The sequence below is a fragment of the Manihot esculenta genome, chromosome 6 (genome assembly GCF_001659605.2).
Source record: "Manihot esculenta cultivar AM560-2 chromosome 6, M.esculenta_v8, whole genome shotgun sequence".
NCBI classification, from domain to species: Eukaryota; Viridiplantae; Streptophyta; class Magnoliopsida; order Malpighiales; family Euphorbiaceae; genus Manihot; species Manihot esculenta.
Genome location: NC_035166.2, coordinates 13040026 through 13051268, shown reverse-complemented (window position 1 = coordinate 13051268; position 11243 = coordinate 13040026). Strand labels below are relative to the sequence as shown.

The 11243-nt window shown below is 39.5% G+C and overlaps 1 protein-coding gene across 1 annotated transcript; it reads left to right on the top strand.

The window, feature by feature from the left end:
• The first annotated feature begins 8591 nt into the window (after window positions 1-8591).
• On the top strand, window positions 8592-9795 carry LOC110617845 (receptor-like protein 15). The gene has a single exon (XM_021760850.2). It carries the CDS (start codon window positions 8737-8739, stop codon window positions 9793-9795), a length of 1059 nt encoding a protein of 352 aa, XP_021616542.2. The 5' UTR covers window positions 8592-8736.
• The last annotated feature ends 1448 nt before the right edge of the window (window positions 9796-11243 follow it).

Here is an 11243-nt window from a genome sequence, read left to right as displayed (position 1 = left end):
TCGCCGGTTGTTTTTGACTTCAGGAGATCTTACGGGATCCTGTTTTTCTTTGAATTTCCGGGACGACCTCGGGGCCTCGCCGGTTGTTTGTACAAAATTCAGGCTTATTGGCCTTACTGTCGCTTCGTCATCTCAGCTGGTTTTGTACCTGGCTGAGGCCTTGTTTTATGTAGAACGTTATTCATAAAGATAATCACATTGTATAAACGATCTTTATTTTCTCATGTCTGTCAAAATACAACATTTTTCTTTACGAATATTTCAAGGAAAATACCTTTTTAGGTGCTGGATGTTCCAAGCGTGGGGCTCGGGGTTTCCTTGCATATCTTTGATTCGGTATACCCCGGGCTTAACTACTTTTGTCACCTTGAATGGACCTTCCCAGGTCGGTGCTAGCTTGCCTGCGGCTGCTCTTTTTCCTGTAGCTTCCAGGTTTCTTAAAGTCAGGTCTCCCACCTTCAAGCTTCTTTCTCTAACCTTTTGATTGTAATATCTTGCCGCTCGTTGTTGATAAGCAGCAGTTCGGACTTGGGCTTCTTCCCTAACTTCCTCAAGAGCATCTAGGTTGCTTCTTAATTTGTCCCCATTAGCGTTCTCACTAACGAATTGAACTCGATGAGTGGGGATCTGCAACTCAACTGGGACTACAGCCTCTGTGCCATAAGCAAGTGCAAACGGGGTTTCTTGAGTGGGCGCTCTGGGAGTGGTTCGGAGTGCCCATAGAGTGCTATTGAGTTCTTCTGCCCAATTCTCCTTTGCGCCATCCAGCCGTTTCTTTAATCCTTGAAGGATAGCTCTATTAGTGACTTCCGTTTGGCCATTAGTCTGAGGGTGAGCCACGGAGGAGAACTTATGCCATATGCACATGTTCGTCGTAAAGGCTCTGAAAGTGCTGCAGTCAAATTGTCTGCCGTTGTCTGAGATAAGTACTCTTGGTATGCCAAATCTGTAGATGATATGTCCCCATACGAAATCTATCATCTTGCGAGCTGTGATTGTGGCTATTGCTTCTGCCTCTGGCCATTTCGAGAAATATTCCACAGCCACCACTACGAATTTCCTTTGCCCCGTAGTCTTGGGGAAAGGTCCCAGGATGTCAATTCCCCATTGTGAGAAAGGCCATGGACTGGATATGCTTGCTTGAGGAGTGGCAGGGGTCCTGATGGCATTAGCAAATCTTTGACATACGTCACACCTCCGGACAAACTCCTCTGCTTCTTTTTTAACAGTGGGCCAGTAGTATCCTTGCCTGAATATTTTGTTAGCTAATGTCCCTGCTCCCTCGTGAGCCCCACACAGGCCTCTATGTATTTCCTCCATTACTTTTGCAGCTTCTTCCGGATTCACACACCGGAGCCATGGGCTGGACTTCCCTTTTCTGTATAAAGTTCCCCTTATTACTTGGTAATTGGCAGCTCGAGCTGCTATCTTTTTGGCTTCAACTGTATCTTCGGGGAGTTCGCCCTTTTCCAAGTATCTCAGGTATGGAGTCATCCAAGTTGGGCCCTGCTCCACCTGCAGTACTGTGTTTGTCTTCTTAAAAGCAGGTGTGCTGATATGCTGTATGTATACTTCATCAGGGAGCTGCTCTAACTCTTCTTTGGTCAGTCGACTAAGCAGGTCTGCCTCCTCATTTTCATCTCGAGGTATCTTCTGAAATCTCGTAGTAACTCCTCGGCTTGTGAGGTCGGCTTCCACAGTTTTTACTTTATCAAGATAACTTTGCATGATGGGATCTCTGGCCTGATATACTCCCGTCACCTGGTTGATTATCAGCTGAGAGTCATTATTTACTTCGAGGTCGGTTACCCCTATTTCCAAGGCTACCAACATTCCATTCACCAAGGCTTCATATTCGGCCACATTATTAGAAGCTTTGAATTCTAGCCGTAAGGCATAACATACTTTAAAGCCTTCCGGCCCCTTAAGTATTATCCCAGCGCCACTGCCCTCAGAGCCTGATGCTCCGTCTACATATAGCTTCCAGCTGGACTCTTGGGAAAGCTCTCCCTCTCCTTCTTTTCTTGGTATCCCCGAGGATGATCCTTCCTTCTCCTCGTTGAATGAGCATTCTGCTATGAAGTCAGCCAGCGCTTGAGATTTTATAGCTGTCCGAGGTCGGTACTCCAGACAGTAAGGGCTGATTTCCACGGACCATGCTAACATCCGTCCTGAAGTTTCCGGCCTACGTATGATCTTCTTTAAAGGTTGGTCCGTCATCACAACTCCTTGGTGGCCTTCCAGATAAACTTTGAATTTTCGGACTGCTAATAACAAGGCATACGCCAATTTTTCGATGTTTGAGTATCTGACCTCAGTGTCTCTGAGTACCTTGCTGACGTAAAAAACAGGTTTCTGCTCCCCTTCTTTCACTCTTACTAGTACTGCGCTGACTGCTTGCTCTGAGGCTGCCAAGTATATCAGGAGTTCTTCCCCTTTTATGGGGCTGCTGAGCACGTGAGGCGAGCTGAGGTATTCCTTAAGCTCTGTGAAGGCTTTTTGGCAGTCTTCTGTCCATTCAAAATTCGGGACCTTCCTCAATTTTTTGAAGAATGGCAAACACTTTTCTGCCGACCTTGACATAAATCGGTGAAGCGCCACCACTCTCCCGGTTAATCTCTGAACGTCCCTTACACAGGTCGGCTCTGGCATATTTAATATGGCTTCCACCTTCTCCGGATTGGGCTCAATGCCTTTCCCACTCACCATGTATCCCAAGAACTTTCCTCCCCGGATGAAGAAAGCACACTTTGCTGGATTCAACTTCATCCTGTGTTGATCTAATACCCCAAATATCTCCTTTAAATCCGTTATGTGTTGTTGAAAAGTTGAACTTTTAACCACCATGTCATCCACATACACTTCTACATTCCTACCGATCTGGTTCTTAAAGATTTTATTCATTAATCGTTGGTAAGTTGCCCCGGCGTTTCTTAATCCGAAGGGCATAGCTCTGTAGCAGTAAGTCCCGTCTTCAGTTATAAATGAGGTCTTCTCCTCATCCGTCTTTTCCATTGGGATTTGGTGGTAACCGGACATAGCATCCAAAGAAGACATATAATCAAAACCGGCCGTCGAGTCGACCATCTTATTAATATCGGGGAGGGGGTAACAATCTTTAGGGCAGGCCTTATTCAGGTCGGTAAAATCTATACACATCATGTATTTGCCATTGGCTTTTCTGACTAACACAGGATTGGCCAACCACTGTGGGTACATAACTTCCCTGATAAAACCTGCCTCTTCTAGCTTCTGCACTTCCTCCCGGGTGGCTTGCTGCTTTTCTCTTCCCACTACTCTCTTCTTCTGCTTTACAGGCTTGGCCTCGGGGAGGACATTCAATCGGTGTGTCATCACTTTGGGGTCAATTCCCGGCATGTCTGAGGGCTTCCATGCGAAGGTCGGCAAGTGACTTCGGATCAGGGCCATGGCTTCACCTTTTTGTTCTTTGGTGAGGCCGGCATTGAGACTGAAGACCTTACTCGCTTCTTCTTCTGATAGAGAGAAGGTCTCCAGCTCTCCTACGGGTTCTGTCCGGGCTTCCTTTGTCTCATCCCTGACCTCCAAAACTTCCGAATCAAGCGCTTCTCCGGTTGAGTTCGGTTCCGTCACTGTGGCCAAGTATACTGCCCTTGCTTCTTCCTGGCTGCCCCGGACCATTCCCACTCCTCCTTCCGTTGGGAACTTGAGTGCCAGATACCTGATGCTAGTGACAGCTTCGAAGTTGAACAACGCCGGCCTCCCCAAAATCGCATTGTAGCTTAGTGGGAGTTTGACCACCAAAAACACCTCATGATGGGTGCGAGCCCTGGGTGCTTCTCCCAAGGTAAGGGCCAACTTCACCTTCCCTTCCACAAGTACCGGTGCTCCTCCTATCCCTTTGATGGGTGACTGGTCCCGAACCAGCTGTTCCTCTGGGATTCCCATCTGCTGGAAAACCCGATATGGCAATAAATTGACCTTACTCCCATCATCCACCAGAACCTTTTTCACCCGAAAATTATGAATGACTGCTTCAACGACAAGCGCGTCATCATGGGGCATCTGAATGCCCTGTGCATCCTCCGAAGAGAAAGCGATGGTCATGGGAGAGTGTTCAACGATCTGCATAACCTCGCCATTGCTGGTCTCCCCTTCCCGGTTTCTCTTCTTCCCTCGACGGTTCATCCGTCCTCCAGTTCCTCCAACAATCATATTAATAGTCCCACTGGACCCATCATTCACTGGTCCGGCTCCAGTTCTCCTGGGCATCTGGGCTGCCGGACCGGGTTGAGGCCTCTGCCCCTCTGGTTTTTTCACAAAATTTTTGAGATGCCCCCTTTTTATCAATCTTTCAATCTCCGCGATTAACTGAAAACAGTTATTTGTATCGTGGCCATGCGTCCGGTGGTATTGACAATACTTGTCAGGATTCCTCTGATCTGCTTCCGACTTCAAAGGTGTGGGCCACTGGAGAAACTCCTTATCCTGGACAGCCATGAGCACTTCGGCTCTGGACGCATTTAATGGAGTCGGTTTCTCCGGGACCCAAGGAGGGAGCACTCTCGGTTCGAGAACCCGAGGAGGAGGAGGCCTTTGATCCCTTCTTTCCCAGGTCTGCTTGTACGGCTCAGGCCTCTTTCCACGCTTCTTCTCGTGTTTCTCCGACCTCCTTTCCTCTGGGGCTTTCTCTTTTCCTTCCACCCCTTTGGCAAATCTACTCGTTACTAAGGCGTCATCCTGCCTTATATACTTTTCCGCCCTCATCATCAACTCGGCCAGTGAGGTCAGAGGTTTCCTGCTCAGAGAGCCAAAGAACTCGGCAGAGGTTGTTCCCTTTTGCATGGCCTCTACCGCCCTTCCTTCGTCAAGCTCGGGAATCTGCAGGGCCTCCGTATTGAAACGGGCGACATACTCTCTGAGGGATTCCCCAGCTTTTTGTCTCACTGTTTCCAGATAGCTCGTCTTCCTATCTGCTGGCACCCCGGCTACAAACCGGCTAATGAAGCGAGTGGCCAGATCTCCGAAACTTTGAATGCTTCCGGCCTCCAGGCTGTTGAACCATGCCCTCGCTGGTCCCGAGAGCGTTGTTGGGAACACCTTGCACATCAGAGCATCTGACAGAGTTTGCAACTCCATGAAGGTCTTATAGTTCATGACATGCTCTCTCGGGTTACCAGCCCCATTATAGGCCGCCATCGGCGGCATCATAAACTTTTTGGGAACGGTCTCCTGCTGCATTAACTTTGAGAAGGGAGAAGAAGTAGGCAAGGAGGTTTGACTCTGATCTTTCTTACCCAGCTCGGCTAGGAGCTGCTCCTTCAACCTTTTCAGCTTTTGGTTCATTTTCTCGTCTTCCGGGCTGGATCTTTTGCCCAAACTACATTCTTCCTCCTCTGTTTCAGTTCCCGTTTCCCTGGTTGTTTCAGCAGAATAGTCATTCACCTCTTCATTTTCTATCCACTCTCTTGCCCTTCTCCCATGGATTCGGGCCTCCGGTTCTTCCTCTTCTCTGGCATTGTGGTTGTTAGTTTGGAGGCGGGCAGAGGTAGGTTGGGGTTCATCAGTTCTGGGTTCCTCTACTACTGGGAGTGCGTTTACTGGGGTGCTAAGTCCCCTTTGTTGCATTATCTGCCCCAACCAGTGGGCAGTGGTTTGTAGCTGGAGAGCCATGGTTTGAATGTCTTGGTTAGACAGGGTCATGGTGGGAGTATTCCCTGCCAGGCTTGGCGAGGGATTAAGAGAGATAGGTGTTTGGTTATTCAACGTTGTAGGGCTAGAAAAGGAGAACTGCTGCCCATCTTGAGCAGAGCTCAGGTCATTTGGAACATTAAGGTTACTGTCTTGGTGGTTTGCCATCGTGGATCTCAGTGGGTTGTGAAAGTGAAAACTCCGGTGATGAAAAGATCTCCTTCGTTTCCCACAGACGGCGCCAATTGATGATCTGAGATCCAATAGAATAGGGTTTTACCAGGGTTTTTCTATTAATTGATGATCTGAGATCCAATAGAATAGGGTTTTACCAGGGTTTTTCTATTACAGAGTAAGGCTTAAACTTTCTGAGGAGGGGACTCCTCTTTTATACATTGTCTTGCTTGCTGGTGACGTGTAAAGATCTCTCCAGGATTGGACCACGCGTCTCTGCCATGCGGATTCGGAAGTACTGGGGTATCAGCCGCCTGCTCCATGCGTAACGGCCTCTGATTCTCCCCGTGCGTACGCTTGAGCGGATCTGCCAGGTTGTCTGGTGAATATTTTTCTGGATCCTGGGCTGGGCCGAGAGTTGGGCCGGATGCTGAGCCTGAGTGAGGAGGGCCTGCTCCATGCGGACCGGGCCGGCTTGAGTAAGGAAGATGGGTCGAGCCCGGCCTTGAAGGTTGGATGAGCCAGGCTTGTTATGTATATTAGGTGTGTGGGCCTCTACGTCATGGGCCTTGGGCTGTGGTCAAGCCCCTGGTCCAGGGTGAAGGAATCCAGCAGTCATCAATAAGTTTATAACAATTAATAAAAAAATAAGCTCATTAAAAATGTATTAATAAATTTAAAATAAATTTTCTTGATTTGATGGTTTACATAATAAAATAAATAGCCTTACTGATTTGAGAAAATAAACTTAAATATTATAAAATTTAAAAAAATATATAGTATATAATTATCAATATATAATAATAGTAGATAAATATAAAACTAATTTCATAATTTTTATCTTTTATAATTAATAAAGTATAAAGCCCAAATTATTGAGATAAAATTATTTAGAAAGAGTATTTTAATCTAAAAGATGTTACCGTATAAATTTTGTGGAATTTATTTTAAATTTCATCAAATTTAATAGGAATTAATTTTATTTATTTTAAATTTCATCAAATAATCTACGTTCAATAATAATAGTTTAAGTAAATGTAAAATCATTGTGGACTCAAAAATTTGTGAACCCAAAAGTATACATTTCACATTTAATATATTTACATAACTTAACCTTTTGTTTATTGTTGGCTAACATTAATAATTTTACTACAACTAATAATTTTACTGCATAAGAAAAATAATAATAATATTTTACTGCAACTAATAATTTTATATATTATATAAATAATTATTAAAATAAGTTTAGTTAACTTTAATATTAATATTAATATTCAAAAATACTTAAAAATAATTTTAATATATTAAAATTATACAAAAAATTTTACATGTATTTTTTTTATTCTGTAACATATAATAAAATAAAGAATAATTTAATTTAATGTGTACATAATAAATTTTACTATTAATTATTCAACACCAACTTTTATTTTATTTTTTAATTTTCATTCACATGTTTTAAATTCTTAATTTTTGGATTTTGCTTTTATTGTTGGCTATCAATGAAATGGATGATTTTTTTTTTTTTTTTGTAATTACTTGCAGAAATAAGGGCTTCAGACAATATAAGTGAGCTGTATTTAGATGATATCACCATAACAAAAGGAAGCAAGCAAGTTATTGGAATCATTGGGAGCATTTAGCCACCTTAAAAGTCTATCTCTGCAGTCATGTAAATTCGAAGGAGCAATTCTCCATCAAGGTAAGCTAATTACTTTATTATTATAATTATTTTTCACTATTTATTTTCAAAAGATATATTTCATTAAAACTCTAAATGTTTATGTTCACATATTTAAATTTTGAAGATGTTGATTTTATCAAATTTATTTTTTTATTAATTACATGAAATTTATTTTTTTTTTCGAAATACATTTTCTAATTATATTTTTGTATTAAATTTTAACAAATAATCAGTTTTGCGCTTTTTTTATTTAACCTTGATGAAGATTATTAAAAGATTATATTTCGTATTTTCCGTATTTAATAGGCTTGCCTCATCTGGAGGATTTGGAAGATTTAAAATTAGATTTGTCTATCATCAATGACAATTTTCTACAAAAAATTGGAGTACTATCTTCTCTTAAGAAATTATCATTGCCTGATTGCGGTGGACTTAATGATACGAAATTTCTATAATAATATTAATCCAAATTTATTTGAGATTTATTTCGTCTTGAAGATTCTGGCTAAAGTTTTTGCAAATGAATTTACAGGTGTGTGCAAATTAAAACAACTTCGAGAGTTAGATATTTCCTTTAATGACATCAGTGGTAGCTTGCCTTCATGTCTGGCTAACATAACATCTCTTCAATCGTTAGATCTCTCTTCCAATAATTTTGTTGGAAACATCTCTTTATCTCCACTTAGAGATTTAACAAATCTCAATATTTGGATCTCTCACACAATCTTTTTCAAATTCCAATATCGTTGGGCCTATTTTTTAACCATTCAAAACTCAAATACTTTCTAAGTCAGGGTAACAATGAAATATATAGAGAAAAAACTGAACAAAATTTGACCCCAATATTTCAACTAGAGACTCTTTTTATCGATGGTTATGCATGCAATGAAGCATTTCCCAAATTCCTTTATTATCAGCATAATCTACGAGTAGCCAGACTGCAGAGCTTGAAATTGAGAGGAAGATTTCCATATTGGTTGTTAGAAAACAACACAAAACTAGAAGACCTTTACTTAAAAAACAATTCCCTCTCAGGGCCTCTTCAATTACCACTTCATTCTCATTTGAATTTGTCATTCTTAGATATCTCAGATAATCTCTTCCACGGAATTATTCCACCAGATATTGCAACACATTTGCCGAGATTGGAACTTGTAGACTTGTCTAAAAATGATTTCAATGGTAGCATTCCTTCTTCATTTTGAAATATGAGCCTATTGAAAATTTTAGACTTATCCAACAATGATATTTCTGGAAGCCTACCCTCTGATTTTAGCTGTTCAAATATGGTAGGAGTTCATTTGTCCAGAAATCAGCTTCAAGGATCATTAGAAGATGCATTTTTCGATTGCCTTCAATTGGTTGTGTTAGATCTTAGCCACAATAATATGACTGGAAGCATTCCATCATGGTTTGAAAGATTTTATCAATTGGGCTATATGATTTTGGGTCATAATAATATTGAAGGGGAAATCCCAATTCATTTGTGCAATTTGACCCAATTAAGCTTGATTGACCTTTCACATAATAATCTGTCTGGTCATATTCCCCCTTGTCTAAGATCTACAAGCAATTTTGCTTCCTTGTCTAATGGTGAAGAGATAGAATTCACAACGAAGAGGAATATCTATTCTTACCAAAAAAGCATGCTGTATTACTTCTCAGGAATTGATCTCTCATGCAACAAGCTGATAGGCCAAATTCCTATCCAAATTGGTTACCTCAATGAGATCCATGTACTAAATTTATCCCACAACAATTTGAATGGAAAAATCCCAGCATCATTTTCTAACTTGAGTCAAATTGAAAGCTTGGATCTTTCACACAACAACTTGCAAGGGAACATTCCTTCTCAACTCACTGAGTTGGATTTTTTGGAAGTCTTCAATGTATCATGCAATGATTTATCTGGTAGAACACCGGAAAAGGTTAAACAGTTTGCAACATTTGATGAAAGCAGCTATCGAGATAACCCTCTTCTTTGTGGATGGCCATTGCAAAAAGATTGTGCTACAATGGAATCTTCTCCATCAATCTCAAGAAGTTCAAATGATACTGAAGAAAGTAATTGCTTCATTGACATGGAAGATTTTTGTGTGAGTTTTGGGGTGGCTTACGCTATGGTGTTGGTGACAATTGCTGGAGTTTTATTCATAAATCCATATTGGAGGCAAGTTTGGTTTTACTTCGTTGAGATTAGTATAGACAAGTGCTACTATTTTCTAATAGACAATATTGGTTGTTTGTCCAAGTTTAAAATAATGTAAATTGTGCATTTCCTTTACTATATTTGCCTCTAAATTGAGCTTGCGAAAACTTTCTTAATAAAATCCCTACATATTTCTTCAGTAACATGTAATATTAAAAAAAATATCTTAATTCTTTTTATATTTCACAGTTCAGAATTTGTAAAATGTATTAAAACTTAGTTTAAACAGCTTTTATATGAAATAGGATTTAAACAGCTCTTTTATGAAATAGGGTTAGGTGATTAAGTTATTTAAAGAGTTTTGATTTAAAAAAAATAAATTAAAATTTTATTTATTTACGGAAAATAACTTATATTTAAACAATTATTGAATTAACTCCTAATTGAATTCTCAATTTTATTCAAATTTAGTTATTTTTAAAATTTTATATAAAATAAAATAATTACCCGTCCCTTTTAGTAGGATGGAATCTCGTCCCATAGAGAAGTCTTACAACTTGCATAATTGATTCAAAGAAAATGATAGTACTAATTAATTCAAAATTAATTCATGACTTATAATTAAAACCAAACAATACGGTATTCTAGGCATGGTCCCATTGGGCTGGGATCTGGCTATAAAAGGTGAAAGCATTTATGTATTGGGAAGCAAGAGATTATAATAAAGGAGTGTTGGATAATGGTGATGATGATTTTATTATTAAAAGAGAGTTGGTGCTCTTATGGATGTTTGGAGAATGAGAGAATTGCTCTGTTGCAAATCAAATCTCATTTCAATTCTTCTTCTTTTTCTTCTTTTACGTCTGCTTGGGTTATAACTGCTGACTGTTGTAGTTGGGTATGCGTATACTGCAAAGAAGGAGATTATTGGTATCTAAATGCTTCTTTATTTCTTCCCTTCCAGCAATTGAGTTATCTTTCCTTGTTGGAAAATAATAGAGCTGGTTGCATCAAGAATGAAGGTTTGGAATTCAATTGAAATTCACTTAATTAGAAAATATTTTATATATTTTTTTAAATAATTTATATTTAGAAAATATTTAAAAAAAAAAAAAACTTTATAACTCATTTTTTATTGTTGACAAAAGATCTCTTTAAACTCCTGACAAATTTTAAAAAATTCACTTAAACACTCGATAAAATTTTTGGTCATTTGAATCTCTGAACAAAATAATATTGATCAATTAAAACATAAATCAACTAAAAAAGGATCAACTTAAATAGATATAAATCATGTGGCTAACAGACGTTAAGGAACATCCAAATTTCTTAAAACAACGATTATCTCTCTTACTCTCTCTATATATTATAAGGTAGATATTAATAAAAGCTTCACAAATCAAACTTGGTATATAATTTTAATATAAAAAATGTTGAATTTTGTTTATTGACATTAATTAATGAAATGTTAAAACCAAAATAGTATATATATTGACAATATCCCTTGTTCTATTTTATTTCATACTGTGCAAATTTGCCTTTTTTTTTTTATCTTGTTATAATGGA